General features: G+C 41.3%; 1 protein-coding gene across 11 annotated transcripts in view; it reads left to right on the forward strand.

The window, feature by feature from the left end:
- myo3b (myosin IIIB) overlaps positions 1–21081 on the forward strand; it is a 583195-nt gene that overhangs the window by 3406 nt on the left and 558708 nt on the right. The window contains exon 1 of one of the 11 annotated variants that reach the window (XM_059647247.1): positions 16369–16688. The exons of the other annotated variants lie outside the window; for them this stretch is intronic. Coding sequence (XP_059503230.1) covers positions 16636–16688 — 53 coding nt within the window. The 5' untranslated portion in view covers positions 16369–16635. Of the gene's footprint in view, positions 1–16368; positions 16689–21081 lie in introns of those variants that run through there. 11 annotated transcript variants of the gene reach the window in all.

Consider the following 21081-nt stretch of genomic DNA (forward strand, 5'->3'; position numbering starts at 1 on the left):
AAATTTTCCCCTTCAACTACTCATTTAATTCTTTTGAAAGTCACAATTAAATCTGCCTCCATCATGCTTTGCAGTAATGCATTCCAGTTCATACCACTTACTGCACAAAAACGTTTTTCTCAAGTTGGCATTGGTTCTTTTGCATCACTTTAAATCTGTGCCTTCTGGTTATCAATTCTTTTGCCGATGTGAACAGCTTCTTACTACTCTGTCCAGATCTTTTATGACTTTAATCTTCTCCATCAAATCTCTCAACTTCCTGCGTTCCAAGGAGAACAACTCCAGATTCTCTAGCCTCTTTGTAACCGATTTCTGTTATCCCTGAAACCAGTCTCATCAACCTTTTCTATATGTTCTCTAGGGTCTTTGTAGGCTATTGGCTGTTACCTTCAAAACCTAGAATTAATGCTGCTGCGGTCTCCAGTACATTTTGTATCACTGCACTTTGCAAATACTGCATTGCTAAGTGACATGCATATTTGTTCTGTATCGATTCAGCTGCTGCTCTAACCTATCTATCCAGTTGCAACCTGTATCAGTGTATACCTGCCTTGTATCAGAACAAAAGGCAACTCACTGAGATTGGAAACAGCCCATGAAGAAAGCAGAATAGTTAGTGGAGTATGAGCTTCTCCCCATATGATGAAGGTCAAAAGCACTCACTCCACTCCCACTCTAGAGCTTGAGTGCAAACATCAAGGCGAGTACTCCATTGTAAGTATTGATGGAGTCCTGTGCTGTCAGAGGTGCCATTTTTCAGGTGAGAAATCAACCAAAAATAATCTGCCTCCTTGGGTGGATATGAAAGATCATTGACGTTATTTTGGAAAAAAAACCAGGCGAGTTTTTCCTTGTGACCTAGCTAATGTTTATCCTTTCACTAACATCACAAAGAGATTACCTTGTCTTGATCAGTTTGCTATGTGTGTAAATATGCTGTGTATAAATCAGCTGCTGTGTTTCCTGCAATGTGACAATTTCAGAATGTTTTGTGGCTGTGTAGTGTTGTGAGACATCCTGTGGTCATGAAAAGCATTCTATATTAATAGAAGTCTCCCCTTCTCTCCATGTATTACACGATCTCGAGCACTGCTGAACACTCTCTCCGTGACTCCCTTGTTCGCTCCACACTGCCCTCCAACCCCACCACACCCGGCACCTTCCCCTGCAACCGCAGGAAATGCTACACTTGTCCCCACACCTCCTCCCTCACCCCCATCCCAGGCCCCAAGATGACATTCCACATCAAGCAGAGGTTCACCTGCACATCTGCCAATGTGGTATACTGCATCCACTGTACCCGGTGCGGCTTCCTCTACATTGGGGAAACCAAGCGGAGGCTTGGGGACCGCTTTGCAGAACACCTCCGCTCAGTTCGCAAAAAACAACTGCACCTCCCAGTCGCAAACCATTTCCACTCCCCCTCCCATTCTCTTGATGACATGTCCATCATGGGCCTCCTGCATTGCCACAATGATGCCACCCGAAGGTTGCAGGAACAGCAACTCATATTTCGCCTGGGAACCCTGCAGCCATATGGTATCAATGTGGACTTCACCAGTTTCAAAATCTCCCCTTCCCCTACTGCATCCCTCAACCAGCCCAGTTCGTCCCCTCCCCCCACTGCACCACACAACCAGCCCAGCTCTTCCCCCCCACCCACTGCATCCCAAAACCAGTCCAACCTGTCTCTGCCTCCCTAACCGGTTCTTCCTCTCACCCATCCCTTCCTCCCACCCCAAGCCGCACCCCCCGCTACCTACTAACCTCATCCCACCTCCTTGACCTGTCCGTCTTCCCTGGACTGACCTATCCCCTCCCTACCTCCCCACCTACACTCTCTCCACCTATCTTCTTTACTCTCCATCTTCGGTCCGCCTCCCCCTCTCTCCCTATTTATTCCAGTTCCCTCCCCCCATCCCCCTCTCTGATGAAGGGTCTAGGCCCGAAACGTCAGCTTTTGTGCTCCTGAGATGCTGCTTGGCCTGCTGTGTTCGTCCAGCCTCACATTTTATTACCGTGGCTAACTGGGTTGACAAACAAAGCCCCAGATCACCCATGGGTCAAGATATTGCACATGCCCACTTACTACTCAGGGCCACCTGTTCCTTCTGCACCTGAATGATGCTCACTTCAACATATCCAATCACTTATCTCCAGTTCTCAACGTGGAAGTCAGATCGGTACCTGACAACTTCTGCCTCCATGTTGTTTATCATTAAACAGCGTCTCATGCATGATCAATGAGCACCAAGGGCACACCTTCACTTGCCCCCTCTCACCCCCACTCCACCCACCCCCCACATCAACATTTGGCATGGGCCAGCCCCTTAGAACCTTCTGATCCACTTCTAGGATGCTTCTGCACTTGAATGCTGTGTCTCAGGGTGCACAGAGACTGATCATTATAATGCTGCTGCAAGGACACCTGTGTACACAGTGACTTGTACTCAGCTCGGGGAGTGTACCACACTGCATCTCTGAATTGTCTGCTTGCTGTCATAGCATACGCTCACTCTGAACCTAACTGCATGCTTCAGTTCAAGGATTTGGAAATGACCAGTCAGCTGCTTGGGGCTCGCAGTTTCATGATGTTGCCCATGTAAAGGGTGAAGTGCTGAATATTGGGCTGCTCACCAGCTGTCTTATCTCATTGACCTGTGGTGGCTGTTTTTCTCCTGAAATGAGAGAGAGGTTTTACAGGATATGAAAGTGGGTGGTTTAGCTGTTGCCTTATAGGTGGGGAAATGTCCTGAGTGAATGAGTATACAGTGCACAGAATGTGCAGGGTTAATTTTGTCAGGGATTGGGATGAGTGATGGTGACTGAGCAAAGATGTTACAGGCAATAGAGTGAGCTTTAGAGGGTGGTGGCTACAGTAGCAGAGATAGTGGTTGTGAGGTATTGAGGGAAAATGGTGGAACTTATGCAGGTGGAGTGAAGAAGGTTATTTACTTTCTTCCTACTTTGCTGTGGATTCTTCCAGATGGCAGAGACTGCAAGACCCAGGTGGTCACCCTGGACTAGGTCTGGTGTCACAGCCTCCATTGCTTGTAGCTGTGCTCCACCCTATTAAGCAAGGCTTCCAGGTTCCTGCCCACAGAGAGCACCAATTTCATCTTGTAGGCTGCAGCAGGACATTGACAGGATGCAGAGATGGGCTGAGAGGTGGCAGATGGAGTTCAACCTGGATAAATGCGAGGTGATGCATTTTGGAAGGTCGAATTTGAAAGCTGAGTACAGGATTAAGGATAGGATTCTTGGCAGTGTGGAGGAACAGAGGGATCTTGTTGTGCAGATACATAGATCCCTTAAAATGGCCACCCAAGTGGACAGGGTTGTTAAGAAAGCATATGGTGTTTTGGCTTTCATTAACAGGGGGATTGAGTTTAAGAGTCGTGAGATCTTGTTGCAGCTGTATAAAACTTTGGTTAGACCGCACTTGGAATACTGCGTCCAGTTCTGGTCGCCCTATTGTAGGAAAGATGTGGATTCTTTGGAGAGGGTTCAGAGGAGGTTTACCAGGATGCTGCCTGGACTGGAGGGCTTATCTTATGAAGAGAGGTTGACTGAGCTCGGACTTTTTTCATTGGAGAAAAGGAGGAGGAGAGGGGAACCTAATTGAGGTATACAAGATAATGAGAGGCATAGACAGAGTTGATAGCCAGAGACTATTTTCCAGGGCAGAAATAGCTAACACGAGGGGTCATAGTTTTAAGCTGGTTGGAGGAAAGTATTGAGGGGATGTCAGAGGCGGGTTCTTTACACAGAGAGTTGTGAGAGCATGGAATGCGTTGCCAGCAGCAGTTGTGGAAGCAAGGTCATTGGGTTCATTTAAGAGACTGCTGGACATGCATATGGTCACAGAAATTTGAGGGTGCATACATGAGGATCAATGGTCGGCACAACATGGTGGGCTGAAGGGCCTGTTCTGTGCTGTACTGTTCTATCTTGTCTGCCAATTCTGGGCCAAATGTCAGGAACAGTGCATCCATACTGACAGAGCTTATCTGGGTGCACAGCCATCTCTTAAGGATGATATCAATTCCAGAATATCTGGTGGTTGGGGAGTTGTTCAGGGATAGTTTTTATTTTAATTCAGTCATGGGTTGAGGGCATAGCTGGCTATTTATTCCCATCCCTAATTGTCCAGAGGGCAGTTAAGAGTCAACCACATTGCTGTGGGCCACACCAGACAAGGATGGAAATTTCTTTCCCTAAAGTGAACCAGATGGGCTTTTCCCCAACAACCATCAATGGTTTCATGGGCTTCATTAGACTCTTAATTCCAGTTTTTGATTGGATTCAAATTGCACTGTCTGTCATGGCTCGATTAGAACCTGGGTCCCCAGAAAATTACCTGAGTCTCTGGTTTAACAGTGCAATGATAATACCACAAGGCTATTACCTCCCCTGTGTCAAGCTAAGGCTGGGATTAGACAAGAGGGAAGTGTTGAGGTTAGATAAGTAATCAATGAAGTGAGTTTGGTAGGATATAGTGAGGAGGCTTACAAGATCTTGTAGTGAAATACCCTCCAAAAATTTTGACACCTAAAGAGAGAGCTCAGAAGAGCCAGGAGGAGACATGAGAAGTTGTTGGCGGATAGGATCAGGGTAAACCCTAAGGCTTTCTATAGGTATTTAAGGAATAAAAGAATGACATAAGTAAGATTAGGCCCAATCAAGGATAGTAGTGCTAAGTTGTGTGTGGAGTCAGAGGAGATAGGGGAAGCACTAAATCAATATTTTTCAACAGTAATCACTTGAGAAAACGACAGTGTTGTCAAGGACAATACTGAGATACAGGCAACGAGACTAGGTGGGATTGAGGCTCACAAGGAAGAGGTATTAGAAATCCTACAGAGGGTGAAGATAGATAAGTCCCCTGGGCCGGATGGGATTTATCCTAGGATCCTCTAGGAAGCCAGGGAGGAGATTGCCGAGCTTTTGGCATTGATCTTTAACTCGTCATTGTCTACAGGAATAGTGCCAGACGACTGGAGGATAGCAAATGTGGTTCCCCTGTTCAAGAAGGGGAGTGGAGACAACCCTGGTAATTATAGACCAGTGAGCCTTACCTCAGTTGTTGGTAAGGTGTTGGAAAAGGTTATAAGGGATAGGATTTATAATCATCTGGAAAAGAATAAATTGATTAGGGATAGTCAGCACGGTTTTGTGAAGGGAAGGTCGTGCCTTACAAACCTTATTGAGTTCTTTGAGAAGTTGACCAAACAGGTAGATGAGAGTAAAGTGGTTGATGTGGCGTATATGGATTTCAGCAAGGCGTTCGATAAGGTTCCCCACAGTAGGCTATTGTACAAAATGTGGAGGAATGGGAATGTGGGAGATATCGCAGTTTGGATCAGAAATTGTCTTGCTGAAAGAAGACAGAGGGTGGTAGTTGATGGGAAATGTTCATCCTGGAGACCAGTTACTAGTGGTGTACTGCAAGGGTCGGTGTTGGGTCCACTGCTGTTTGTCATTTTTATAAATGACCTGGATGAGGGCGTAGAAGGATGGCTTAGTAAATTTGCAGACGACACTAAGGTCGGTGGAGTTGTGGATAGTGACGAAGGATGCTGTAGGTTGCAGAGAGACATAGATAAGCTGCAGAGCTGGGCTGAGAGGTGGCAAATGGAGTTTAATGCAGACAAGTGTGAGGTGATGCACTTTGGTCGGAGTAACAGGAAGGCAAAGTACTGGGCTAATGGTAAGATTCTTGGTAGTGTAGATGAGCAGAGAGATCTCGATGTCCATGTACACAGATCTTGAAAGTTGCCACCCAGGTTGACAGGGCTATTAAGAAGGCATACAGTGTTTTAGCTTTTATTAATAGAGGGATCGAGTTCCGGAACTATGAGGTTATACTGCAGCTGTACCAAACTCTGGTGCGGCCGCACTTGGAGTATTGTGTACAGTTCTGGTCACCGCATTATAAGAAGGATGTGGAAGCTTTGGAAAGGGTGCAGAGGAGATTTACTAGGATGTTGCCATGTATGGAGGGAAGGCCTTAACGAGGAAAGGCTGAGGGACTTGAGGCTGTTTTCATTAGAGAGAAGAAGGTTGAGAGGTGACTTAATTGAAACATATAAAATAATCAGAGGGTTAGATAGGGTGGATAGGGAAAGCCTTTTTCCTAGGATGGTGATGGTGAGCATGAGGGGGCATAGCTTTAAATTGAGGAGTGAACGATATAGGACAGATGTCAGAGGTGGTTTCTTTACTCCGAGAGTAGTAAGGGAATGAAATGCTTTGCCTGCAATGGTAGTAGATTCGCCAATTTTAAGTACATTTAAGTCGTCATTGGATAAGCATATGGATGTACATGGAATAATGTAGGTTAGATGGGCTTGAGATCGGTATGACAGGTCGGCACAACATCGAGGGTCAAAGGCCCTGTATTGTGCTGTAATGTTCTATGTTCTATGTTGTTTTGGAGCGCTGCTCCATCATCAGGTGAAGTCACCTCCTTGTGATTTCAAATAAACCTGTTGGACTATAACGTGGTGTGGTATAACTTTAGCCCTATGTAATAATGTCATTGCCCTTTGCTTAATTTAATTTTGCATTGAATAAAAAATTTATCTGGATATTTATTTAAAAGGATAAACGTTCTAAATAATATTTGGATGACTATAAAATTAGTAACCACTGAACTATAAGATCTTGCTGGTTTTATTTGCGAATGCTTTTTTCATGTTATAGTTTTGAGAAATCAGAACACTGATCTCTGTGCAGTCATTGTACTTTTGTGAAGAGAGGCTCAGAAGTGTGGGCACGTGAGATTGTATGATTTGATAATTTAGCAAAGTTCACTGGGAGCAATGCCAACAGTGGTTCCATTGTGAACACACTGACTCTGAGTCAGAAGGTTCTAGGTCCCACTTTTGGACTTTGAACACAGGTTTTGATGCCTTCACACCAGTATGACGAACTATTGTTGAAAGTGCTATCCTTCAGATGAGATGTTAAACAAAGGCCCTGCCTACTGTCACAGATTGATGTAAAAGGTCCCATGATACTTGTTTTGAAGAAAAGTAGGTGAATTGTCCTTAATATCCTGTTTGATATTTATCCCTCAAACATCACAAAAAATAAATTATTTTCATCATTGTAATTTTACTGTTTAGTGGAGCTTATTGTGCTTAACTGATTGATTGCACTTTGAAACATCAGATAGTCAGGATAGGCACTGCATAAGGGCAAGCCTTTTTTCAGTTTACAAAATGAAAAATTGAACCCTACAATTCAATGATTATGATATTATTTGTAACAAAGATGATTTAGTTTTAGACCTGAACTAGACAGGATCCAAGTTTGTTGAAACTCATTTAATGAATTATAAAATGGTATCATTTGAATTTGTAATTAAATGATGGGTTTCTAAACACTTCTTGGTGTTGACAAAATGTTCAACTTTTACTCAGTACTTTTCAATTAATTAATGGATGCTCTGAACTGCATGGAGTAAATTTTCACCAATAAGTAGATAGCATAGTCATCTGCTTTGTCATTCTTGGATTAATTAAACATTTGAATAGTGTGGAAAGGTTCATAATGCTATTACAATAGGGTGTGAATAATTTAATAGTGAGATCAACATCCATCCTCCTGGGACACCTGTTACCTTAGTGATGGTTCAGAGAAATATGGGTGAACAATTGAATTACGTGAATTCATTAGATTGCTGTCATTAAGATTGAATGCAATTACGAAAATGCTTATATGTATATGCTACTTTACATTCATGGTGGGACTTCTATGAAACTTTGTCATTATGGATCATGATAACCTTTCTTGATGTTATGTTGCAAATTGCTGTACTGCTGACAAGCTGCTGTTGATTACGCAAAGGTACAGATGTTTGTGTGAAGGTTAAATTGAACAAAGCGTTTAATTACAAAGCTAAATTAGATATATAATTTATACTGTCAAACCTTGATGCATTCCCCACATTTGAATGAGAGGCGCAAGCTTGTGGTACTGCTGCCAGCATCCTCCTAATAACTTGGAATTATGTAAAACTACCTTTTAGTATTACTAAAAGTATACATTCCATCAAGTAAGGACAATTCTGCAGGATTGATCCATCAGCTATGGTCAAGTGGAAAGGTTAAAGAATAGAGTTAACAAAGCAGTTGTTAGTCCAATATAAAGTGAGTCTGGACAATTGATAATGGCAAACAGAGATGGCAGAATTGAACTGATATTGGTATCAGTTTCTACTTCAGAGGATACATTTAACATCCCAGAAGCAGCTATAACTCAGGAAATGGAGATTCAGGAGAAAGTCTGGAAAATTACTGCCATAGTAGTGGCACTGAGTAAATCGTTGGAGCTGTGGGCTGACAAGTACTTGGGCCCTGATGAACTTCAGTGTAGGACCTTAAAAGAATAAGTTAGTAAGGTATTTTGATGAATTGGTTCAAATTTTCCAAATCTCCCATGAATCAGGGAAGACCCACTAAATTTGTTGAGGAAGTATTATGTGCTGCAGATATAAAGGAACAGATGGTTGTGTTGTACTTTGGATTTCCATCAGCACTTTATAAAGTACCACATCAAAAATTACTGTGGAAAATAAAAGTCCACATGTAGGGGTAACAGATTGGCTGACTAAAAGAAAATAGTTCTGATGAAGAGTCACCAGATTCAATGTTAAGTCTGCTTTTCTTTTCCCATAGATGCTGCCAGGCCTGCTGAGTTGTACCAGAAATTTCTGTTTTTGTGATAGAAAGCAGAGTAGATACAAGTGGGCCTTTATCAGGTTGGCAAGATGTGTCAAGTGTATGCCACAGGGATTAGTGCAAGGCCCTGACATGTCTGACAAACCTAATGGAATTCTTCGAGGAAATAACAAGCAAGTTAGATAAAAGAGAGCCAGTGGACACCATCTATTTGGATTTTCAGAAGGTCATTGATGAGGTGCCAAACAGGAAACTGCTAAATAAGAGTGCGTGTTGTTAGGGGCAAGGTACTGGCATGGGTAGAGCAGATGTCAGAAGGCAGAGAGGTAAAGGGGTCTTTTCCAGGGTGACAGCTAGTGGACTTCTGCAGAGGTCCATGATGGACCCACAGCCATTCATATTATATGTAAACCATGTGGATGAAGGAATGGAGGGCATTGTTGCTGAGTTTGCAGATGACACAGAGGACACACAGATATGTGGAGGGGCAGATAGTGTTGAAGACGCAGGAAGGCTGCAGAAGGACATGAACAGGCAAACAGAGTGGGGAAAAGTGAGATGGAATACAGTGTGGGAAAGTGTGAAGTTATACACTTTCATAGAAAGAACAGAGGCACAAACTATTTTCTAAATGGAGAAAGGCTTTGGAAATCTAAAGCACAAAGGGACTTGGGATCCTAGTTCAGGATACTCTTAAGATTTACATTCAGTTTCAGTGGCAGTTAGGAAGGCAAATGCAATGTTAGCTTTCATTTCAAGACGTCTAGAATACAAGAACAGAGATGTACTGTTGAGGTTACATAAAGTTCTGGTCAAACCGCATATGGAATTTTGTGAGCAGTTTTGGGCATGTATGTAAAAAAGGATGTGCTGGCTTTGGAGGGTGATCCAGAGGAGGGTTACAACAAATATCCCAGAAGGTGGTGAATCTGCAGAACTTATTGCCTTGGAGGCTATGTCATTTAAGACAGAGATACATTCTTGATTTGTAAGGGGACCAAGTGTTATGGGGACAAGGCAGAAGAGTGAGGGTTAAGAAATACATCAGTCATGATCAAATGGTAGAGCAGACTCGATGGGCTGAAAGTCCTAATTCTTCTCCTATGTCTTAAGGTCTTGTAGACCTCAACTTGTTATGTTTTACATAAATGATGGGTGAAAGTACAGAAAGCATGATTGCTAAACTTGCTGATGATGCAAAGATAGATAACAAAATTAAGATGTGACAAGAACTTGGTTATGAAAAGATAGAGTTAGGATGAATGAGTGGGAAAAGATGTCACAAATGGAGTATAATTTGAGAAAACATGAATTTTTTCACTTAAACAGCAGGAAATATAAAAAAAAATTGATTCAATTTGTGAAAATTTGCAGACACCTACGATGCAGAGGGATTTGGGTATTCTCATGCATGAATTGCAAAATGTTAGTATGTACGTACAGCAAATAATTAGGAAAGCTAATAGAATGTTATCATTTATTACAAGGAGAATTGAATGCAGAAGTATGTTAAAAGCATAAGAAGCAACTCGAATGAAATGCACGAGATCCTGAGATTGCTAAATTGGATAGATGTGACCAACTAGACAGGATGTCTCCTGTTGTGTGAGAATCTAAAGCTAGAGGTCTTTTCAAAAATAAAGGAATGTCCATTCAATACAGAGATGAAGCGAAAAATTTTTGAATGGGCTTGTGAATCCTTGAAATTTGCTTCCTGAAAAGACTGTGGAACCAAATTCTCAGATGTATTAAAAGGTAGGAGTGAATAGATAATCTGTAAAATGTTAAAAGGATAGGGTGGGATACCTCAAATGTAGGCTGAAATGCAGATTTGAGGATACAATCAGATCAGCCATGATTTTATTAAATGGTTGAGTGGGCTCAATGGCTTACTCGGTTCCTTGTTCAATTGTACACAAGAACAGGAGCAGGAACTAAATTTAGCTGAACTTTTTGGATTGTTGAGTCGATTTAAGTGATCTTACAAGCAAATTAATTCCTGTCAAATTTATGGCAAAAGCAGTTGTGCCACCATATTTGCGGCACATTAAGCTTTGCTTTTCTCCTTTTGAGTGTGTGTACTGTGACAATTATGATTAAGGACATAAGCACATAGAAATAGGAGCAGGAGTGGAATACTTGACCCTTTGAATCGCTCTGTCTTTGAGTAAGATCATGGCTGGTTTGATCATAAGCTTGATTCCACTTTTCTGCCGCATAATAATCCTTTAACATCCTTGCAGCTCGGATTAGTCTAGCCTTGAATACATCCAAAGACCAAGCTTCCACTGCTATCTGGAGTGGAACACTTGCTGATGACATGAAGGTTAGTGGAGTTGTGGACAACATGGAAGGCTGATGTAAGTTGCAACAGGACATTGACAGGATGCACAGCTGGGCAAAGAAGTTGCAGATAGGATTCAACCCCGAAAAGTGTGAAGTGATTCATTTTGGAAGGTCAAATTTGAATGCAGAATGCAGGGTTAATGGCAGAATTCTCGGCGGTGTGGAGGAACAGAAGGATCTTGGAGCCCACGTCCTTAAATCCCTCAAAGTTACCACCCAAGTTGGTAGGGTTGTTAAGAATGCATGTGGTGTAACAAGGTGTAGAGCTGGATGAACACAGCAGGCCAAGCAGCATTAGAGGAGCAGGAAAGCTCACGGTTTGGGCCTGGACCGACCTTCAGAAAAACGCTGTACACCTTGTTACACCATATGCCTTCTTAACAACTTGGGTGGCAACTTTGAGGGATCTATGGACGTGGATCCCAAGATCCTTCTGTTCCTCCACACTGCCGAGAATCTTGCCTCTAATCCTGTATTCTGCATTCAAATTTGACCTTCCAAAATGAATCACTTCATACTTTTCTGGGTTGAATTCCATCTGCAACTTCTTTGCCCAGCTCTGAAGGGCCGAGGCCCAAAATGTCAGCTTTCCTGCTCCTCTGCTGCTTGTCCTGCTGTGTTCATCCAGCTCTACACCTTGTTATCTCAGATTCTCCAGCATCTGCAGTTCCTACTATTTCTCAGGCATATGGCGTGTTGGCTTTCATTGGCAGGGGAATGGGGTTTCAGAGCTCAGAGGTTGTGCTGCAGCTCTGTAAAACCCTGGTTAGACCACACTTGGAATATTGTGTTCATTTCTGGTCACCTCATTATAGGAAAGATGTGGAAGCTTTAGAGAGGGTGCAGAGGAGATTTACCAGGATGCTACCTGGACTGGAGGGCAGGTCTTATAAGGAAAGGTAGAGGGAGCTGGGGCTTTTTTCATTGGAACTAAGCAGGATAAGAGGTGACTTGATAGAGGTGTCCAAGATGATGAGAGGCAAAGATAGAGTGGATAGTCAGAGACTTTTTCCCAGGGCGGAAATGACTATTTTAAAGTGATTGGAGGAAGGTACAGGGGAGATGTCAGAGGTAGATTCTTTACACAGAGTGGTGGGCATGTGGAATGCAGTACCAGCAGTGGTAGTGGGGTCAGAAACTTTAGAGACTTTTGAGCGACTCTTTACTATTCATCCATGTGCCTATCCAAATGTAGGGAGTGCAGCGTAGATTGATTAATAGGTCAGCACAACATCGTGGGCTGAAGGGCATGCACTGCGCTGTGATGTTCTATGTTCTATTCATAAATAATAGACGCTCAGATTGTTCTTCACCTCTTGATTAAATGGAACACTCCTTATTTTTAAAGGTATGCTATCTAGTTCTAGATTTGCACATGAGAAAACATCCTCCAAGCACCTACCCTGTCAAACCTCCCCTTAATCTTACATACTTCAATAAGTTCTTCTTTTAGGGATATGGGAACCAGAATAGATCATTCATCCTGCCAAGCCTGCTCAGACCATCAATAGATGATCACGCTGTTTTGGATCTGGTGATATCTAATGAAGCAGATTTAATAAATGAAGACAAGATAAAAGATCTCCTAGGAAATTGTGATGATAACATGGTAGAATTTAGCATTCAGTTTGAGACGGAGAAACTTTGCTCAGAAACAACTGTACTCAGCTTAGAAAATGTAATTACAAAGAATTGAAGACAGAGAGAATGGGGTGTAGAGAAGGGGGGTGGAGAGAAAGGGGAGTGGGAGGGGAAGGGGAGGGGAAGGAGAGGGACTGCAAAAGGACTTTAGCAGCCAAGACAGTTGAGAAACAATGGCAGACTTTTATGAAGATAGTTTATGGCTCACAGCAAAGGTGTGAGGAAGAACGATTCTACACTGTTAACCAGGGAATTTAATGTTAGAATCAAGTTTAAATATCTGGGTGTCCTTGTCCATGAACCACAAAATGCTAGCATCCAAGTTCAGCGGTTAATAAGAAGGCAAATGGAACAGTTGCCTTTATTTCAAAGGGAATGGACTAAAAAGTAGGCAAGTTTAGCTAAAATTACACAAGGCACTGAACAGAACACAGATGGAGTACAGTGAACAGCTATGGACTTGTTACGTAAGGAAAGACATCCCGTCATTGAGGCAGTCCATAGAAGGTTGCCTAGGTTCAGTTCCTGAATACAGAGAGAGATTTTCTTGTGAAGAGAGGTTGAGTAGGTTGGGCCTTATTGGAGTTTAGAAGAATGTGAAGTAACCATACTGAAACATAGAAGATGCTTATGAGCCTTGACATGATTGATGCTCAAAAGTGTTTTCTCTTTTGTGGGAGTGTCTAGGACTAAAGGGCATAATTTCAGAATACGGGTTTCCCCATTTAAAACAGATGAGGAAATTCTGTGAAATTCTTTGCAGTAAAGGTCAGTAGATCTTGGGTCCTTGTATATCTTCAAAGCTGAGATGGACAGATTTTTAATTAGTAAGAGAATGACAGACTGTGGGGAAAAGGCAGCAAACTGGAGTTGAGTTGAGGGTTATCAAATCAACCATAATCTCATTGAATGGCGGAGCAGATTTAGTGGGCTGACTGATCTATTTCTGCTGCTACATCTTATAGTCTTTACTCTGGGCTATATCCAGGGTTGCACTTAAATTCAAAAACTGATCTTATGCTTACAAAGATTAGTAATCACTGATTTAGACTGCCTGGCAGTCACCCATTCCCTCTGTACCTGCAAGTACTTAACCTGAATTGTGACTACCTTCCCAAAGATGCTTTCCATGTAATTCTCGGCATCCAGATGCACAAAAGTGGCTCCAGTCACTATTCACATTCAAAAATCCAGAACTTAAGCTTGTGCAGTCAATGATTCTTGCAGACATGTTTTGCAGGACATGTGCTGTATCCGTGATTTCCCATTATTTGGCTGACCTGCCATACCATAACATAAAGTTTTGCTATTATAATTAGAGTGTGTAAAATATCTTTTCAACTATGCACTTCTACTGTACCACAGTTACAGCCATTCATCTGAGGCTGAAAAACGTATGTTTAAAAAAAATTTCCTTCCCCTCTTTAGTGAATTCCTTTATCCACCAAACTCCCACTTTTTATGTGCTTTATATCTTGTATCGTTTATGCACCCACAGCAGAATTCAATAGTTGCTCAGCCTTACCTCGGAAGATAACCCTTACAAAAAGTTATATCCTATTAATACCATTCTTCAACTTGATTAGTATAGTTTTTCATCAAAAGTAAAGTACAGGTTAGTGCGTTCCTAGTGTTTCAGACTGCAACATATGCATCACCAGATCTGGCTGATCCAAATAAAGTGACATATCATGACTCACTTGCCTCTGCCAAATTTGTCCTCAGCTCTAGGCTTGTCATGGAGGCCAAAGATATTAAGTTTCCTTCATCACTTAAAAACAGTTTCTTAAACATCCCCCTGATCCATTTACCTTTGTACCGAGCAAGTGCCAGGAACTCTTAGATTTCACTGTGATTGAACTACACCGTTCAAATGAATATGTTGCTCATCTCTGCCAAAGCCCTGGCCTTCTGGTCCTCTTTGTAGTTTTTCCTCTAAGTCACAACATAGTCTCTGAGTTCCTTTTCCCCACGACACCCTTCTAAAATTGTGTTGGACCTTTTTTTCGTTGAAGTGATGTACAATCTGACTACTCTTCCTGTCCCCATCTGGCTGGTATTATAATGAATTGTAACCTCACTTCAGGTACCGTTCCTCTGCTTTCAAAACAGTGTCACCATACCATTCCTTACCTGGCCCTTCCATATTTGCAAACCGTATCATTACCAAACTTCCTTTTCCTTTCATATTGAAGATGTTGTCACCTGTCATATCTGTGCCAATCTTTCCTGCAATTCTGTTTCAATCTGATAGATTTTTGTCAAAGCAGTGAAATGACCCTGATCAAAGCGAAAAATGACTTCCTCTTACTATGACCGTGATACACTACTTTCCTTGACCTCTCTTCAGCCTTTGACACAGTGGAAACTCAAATGGAAAAAAAAATCATCTCAAAATTGCACACAATTCTCGATATGGTTTATGCTTCCACTTAGCATAAGCATTCTGCAACCAAAGCAGAAGTTCCAACTTTTCATAATTTTTAAAGGAGAAATACAGAGAAATTCCTTTTATTGCAAGCTCTACTCTTCAAGATTTGTTTCGTTTTTAGTGTAAAAGCAGGACAAAATTACTGGGGAGAATTAGGCCTCAACAACCAGGGCAATTTCAGAGAAAATGACAGGCCTCAATGAATTACGTTCACAGAGGCCATTTTTATGTATTTCACAAACAGCCTCTAACTTAACCTCCCCGTAATTATTTATTAAATTAGAATTAAAGCCGCATATTGTGGCTTCAGTCACTTACTTGCTTACGATGGTGGGATAATAAGAAAAAATTGCCTACTTTACACAGGAGAACATATGTGATGTGCATTTAGTGAATTATGCCCTTGCTGCATGATCTGAGCTGACCTTTGATGGATTACATCAGTCTTTTGGTGCTATTAGTGCTAATTGTAGGTGTACTGCTGTCTTATTAAACATCCACCTGCAAATGTGAGTTTGATGCACATTATTGTCACCACAGCAGGACCCTACAAGGAACAGATTATGTAACATGTGTTCTTTTTTCTTAATTAAACCAAGGTTAGATATCTGAATATATTTCATCTCTGACAGTAGTACAGTAGAGCAAGAAAAATTCATTTTTTTGTCTGTCAGGAATAAAGCACACATCCATCTTCAAACATGATTGTTAAATGAACAGTGGGCATTTTTCTTCAATTCAGGAGCTGTTGCAAACTCTCCATCTGAAATAGATCCATAGTAACACTGTTTCATGTTGGGTAAAAATCATAGAAGCCATTTGGCCCATCGAATCTGTGCCAACCGTCTGTAGAGCATCCCACCCAGATCTACCATCCCTGCAACCCCACATTTAACGTGGCCAGTCCATCTAACCCACACATCTTTAGACTGTGGGAGGAAACCCATGCAGATACAGGGAAAACATGCACATTTCAGACGATCACCTAAGGCTGGAATCGAACCCGGGTTAGCTGGTTGCTAACCGCTGTGTCACTCCGTAAGAACGATTTTCTCTTAACTGCAGTGCTGTTTTTTGAAAAGTCTACCTTCGTTGAACTGTTACACCACTATCTTTCAGATAAACCTGGGTTCAGCTGTTCAATGAATCTTAATTATCAACCAACATTGAACTCTGACCAAGGTGTGCATTTTAAAAATGTTCCACCCTGTGTTAATTACTGATAAACTTTTGAAAGCTTGCAGAAATCGTTTTTTAAAAAAAAACATGCTGTTGTGGGTGGGAATTGGTCGTGTAACACTCTTTCTTTTGTGCGAAAAATTTAGCACAAAGTGCATGTGAATATGGTTCATTCCTCGCACCGAATCTGTCGGAAGTGAACGAGTTCCAATTAACAATTTCGAGGTGTTCGATGAACCAAACTAAAATAGGCATTACGCCGTCGACAGTTCTAATCGGGACTCTAAATCGGTTTTACAAGCACACGATCGAATCGAACGTAAACTGGATCTTGATAATTTCATTGAGTCTATGTCTCACACGTTATCCTCTTCAAATGACTGCTGGAGGTTGCCTGGTAAAAGGTAAGTGACATTTATTTTTAAACTTGTGTTGAGTGATGTAAGGTGTGTAGCGCCAGATGCAAAACAGAACTGCAGATTGTTATCGGGCACGGCTCACATTTCTTACTCCGAGATAGTAAGAACTGCCGATGTTGGAGCCAGATGGTCCTGACCCGAAACGTCAACTTTCGTAGTCCTCTGATGCCGCCTGGCCTGCTGTGTTCCTCCAGCTCCACACTGTGTTATCACATTTCTTACTTGCTGTCTGACCTCTGTTCTTGGGAGCCTTTCCCAGTCTCTGAATGGTGACCGCCATCCGGTAGCGCAAGAGGAATCCGCAACTCACTTGTTTAATGTGTGAGGCTTAACAGTCAGCAAACTTCACAGGTGCATTTCGCAAATGTTCTGGGCGTTGTTGTATTTTAGTCACTTTTTTCCTGTTTTTAAGGGAATTAATTTCTTGATTGTTTTTGTTTTGCTCCTCTAACTCATCTCAAATGTTGTCCACAAGTCTGTAGTTAGTTTAAAACAGTACAGCAGGGAAGTCAAATGTGGAGTATTAAAATATCCTTTTTTTATACGTTCTATTCACATCATCTCCATCAGATACCGGTTGCCTTAATTTGAAACGTCTTCATTCTAGAATAATGGAAACGGTTTGGAGACGGTTCACTAGGTTGAAGTTTGGATAAAGGGAGTTTCTTATGAAGAAAAGTTGATCAGGTTGTCTGCAATTATTGGAGGTCAGCAGAATGAATGAGTGGTGATCTTACTGAGTATGTAATATTCAGGGGTTTTAGCAAGGTAGCTGCTGACAGATAGTTAGAACTGCAGGTGCTGGAGATGTGGAGCTGGAGGAACATAGCAGGCCAGGCAGCATCAGAGGAGCAGGAAAGTTTGACGCTTCGATTCGAGACCCTTCTTAAGAAATCAGATCCTGAAAGGATGTTTCTGCTCATGACGGAATCTGGAACTAGAGAACATAATGGAATTATTACTTTAAAACAAATGAGGAAAAATTTCTTGAAGGTCATTAATGTTTAGATACTTTCAGTTTTGGAGAATGCATTGTTAGAACTGCTAAGCAGAGATAGATACTTTTAATTGACAAAGGAAGGTTTATGTGGAACAGTCAGAAAAGTGGAGTTAAGATCACAATCTGATCTGATTGAATGGCAGAGCAGGACATAACAGGCCCACTCCTACTCCTGACCTTTCAGTGCGGTACTGTGCACAGTTTTTCTGAATTCTGCACTGATTTATTTGCAAGACTATTTAGTAATATCCTGTAATATTTTTGCTGGTAGTTATTCTGAAACAAATGTAGGCTTGCACGATTATTCTGCAGAAGGTGAGAGTATCTTATCCAATGTAAATCTCTCAGCCAATATCCGAAAAACGGACCAACTGGTTAACTGTCTCATTACTGGTTGAAGAAATTTTGCTCTATGCAATAACTGTCCTGTTTCCCAAAATTATAATGATGACTGCCTCCATAGTTAATACAAAGTGAGATAAGTTAACACATCCTGTAAATGTAAATGGTGCTATGGAAATAGGAGTTCATTTCTTTGTAATAGCCATCTCAAATTTGGTAGCAAAATTATGGAAATATAACTATTTAGTGGAGGAGAGAAAATTAAATGGAGCATACTTAAGATGTTTAAAACTCTTGGGGGTAGCTTCTCTTGAATAATGAAGGTGCAATTGATTTGTTTATAAGACTAGAGAACATTAGTATATCCATTTAGTGCTTTGATGGTGACTGCTGATCAGACAGTAGATATTTCACAGTAAATGACTCACCTCCTGATTCCCTAAGCATCTCCATCGTTTGCAAGTAACAAACAGGAGTGTGATGGAATACCTTCTCGCTGCCTGGATGAACATAGTTTCAACAGAACTCAAGAAGTTTGGTCATATGCAAAGCTGTCTCTTTAAGTACCTGGTACGCTTGCTGTGTCTATCTATATGATGCATTGCAATCACTGACCTAGACTTCTTTCGTAACATCCAATCTGTCACTTCCACCTCCTAGAAGTGATAGCAACATAAGTATCATCTTGAAGTTATCAAATGAACTTAAAAGGAATATATCTTTTCCGTCATCGCTGACTAAAGTGCTGGAATCTCCTGCCCAAGGCACAAGGTTGGATGATAAAAAACACACCCAATGCATTGACTGCAGTGAATTGCAATGAAAACTCACTGTCACTTACCCAGGACAAATAGTAAGGCTAATAACAACTAGATTTGCCACATTTTTCTCCATTCTGAAATTGATTAGCTGGAAATGGAGATTTCTCTATTTACACAGAGAGTTGTGAGAGCATGGAATGCGTTGCCAGCAGCAGTTGTGGAAGCAAGGTCATTGGGGTCATTTAAGAGACTGCTGGACATGCATATGGTCACAGAAATTTGAGGGTGCATACATGAGGATCAATGGTCGGCACAACATTGTGGGCTGAAGGGCCTGTTCTGTGCTGTACTGTTCTATGTTCTATGAGGTACTCTCTCCAATACAATAGAGAATATAACAGTACCCCATCTTGTAGAAGATGCTTCCAGCAATAGCAATCTTGAATCTAGGCTGAGTTGAAATGCCTTAATATTGATTGTTAGTGTGTTTTCTTCCTGTGAATCACTGCTGATTTAGTTTTGAGTTCTCTCCTTGCCACTGAGATTGTGATGGATGCAGTACTTTGTCCAAAGCATGAGAATTGCCTCACTTTAGAGTAGGATTTCTTTTTTGCATTCTTTCGAAACACGAAAACACAGTTAAACAGTTTGCCTTTACTCATGCCGCTCCCACTCAAACCCACTCTGCTCTTCTAGTGGCTGATATTAATGTAAATTCTAGGCCTGGAATGTCGAACTATTCTGGATTAACAATTCTCAACATTTTTTGCACCCGTAAATGTTTTATTTAAGAATAAAGAAAATTGTGTATGCAACAACCTAAACTCCATGCATTTAGGCAAGTACGCCTGTACGAGAAACTGTTCATAAAAATCATTACTCTATCTACCACAATTCCCTGTTTCAAAATGTAATCATTTATTGGATGAATACACCAGAGGATTTAACTTAGTTTAGACATTATTGTCCCAGCAGTTATTTGTGGACTTGTAAACCAGGCCCAGAAAGTGGATGAGTTGTAGATAAACTGCCACTAATTACCTTTAATCACAGTGGCTCATTAAGAAATATCACAGACAATCAAGTACTGAAACAATGATTTTAAACTATATTGCATGTAGCAACAAAATAAAACCCCTCAAGTAAGCAAGGTAAGCTTTAGAACTCAACTTGGCTATTACCTTATTAATGGTGGAATTTAACTACATTTCCAACCAACAGGGTATGTTTCTGGAATGTCTAGGGTTTGATCCTTGTACAGTGTTGTTCTTTGAAGTTCTGCTGCTGCACTGTCATGCAGATTATACAGATTTTCATTTTTCAGGTCTACGGTGTTACAATATTAAGGATCCTTTAGATTGTAACATGCAAATTATTGGCTATTCTTCTGAAACCATCAAGTCTGCAGCTTATCAGAAGTACTTTTCTGGCTCCTTGTTACATTTGGCATTGACTGTCTGACTGAAGGCTTTGCATTCCTGCAGTACACTCCTTAAATTCTTCTGCAGGGCAATCAGTTGTCTTTATGGCATGAAGTGGCCAGTTATCAAACAGTTGTCAAAACAGTTTTGTTCATGTTGCTTTGACTCCTCCTTCTCCCAGTCATGGCTAATTGCTTTCAATTCCTGTATAAGTTTGTCCTTGTGCTGTAATAGTTTATTCCACCGTTACTACTGCTTCTTTCAATCTCCTGAAGGGTTATTGAAGTTTTGAAGTTCATAATATCACAGGTATTAGAAGAAAAAATAAAACTTATAAATGAACACAAGAAATCATATACACAAATACGCTGTAGCTGTGAAAGTGAGCAACATTGCTTGTTTCACTGTCACTCCTTTCTGTGTGTGTCTCGCTTTTGCACATACACTCTTTTCCTTTATTCACATAGAATTCCCCGTGTCCAAACTGAAGGAATAGCACAAGGTATCAGGTATTTTAACTTCTTCAGTAACATACAAACTGCAAAGAGTATTGACTAAATATTAATTATTATTAGTTAATACTCTAAACTACAGAACAGAAAACCATTAATGTCTTAATGCAACCAGTAATCCCACATTCTAATAATAACTGCAGGAATGCAAAGCCTTCAGTCAGATAGTCAATGCCAAATGTAACAAGGAACCAGTGCATGCCTTACAGCATTATCTCCATAGGATTACAAACTTTACTGGAAATCAAATGCTGGAGGAACTCATCAGGTCTGGCAACATCTGTGGAGAGAAAAAATGTGAACATTTTGAGCCCAATGTGATAGTTATTCAAACGCAGACTT

This window comes from Stegostoma tigrinum, chromosome 7 (genome assembly GCF_030684315.1).
Source record: "Stegostoma tigrinum isolate sSteTig4 chromosome 7, sSteTig4.hap1, whole genome shotgun sequence".
In the NCBI taxonomy this organism is placed as follows: domain Eukaryota; kingdom Metazoa; phylum Chordata; class Chondrichthyes; order Orectolobiformes; family Stegostomatidae; genus Stegostoma; species Stegostoma tigrinum.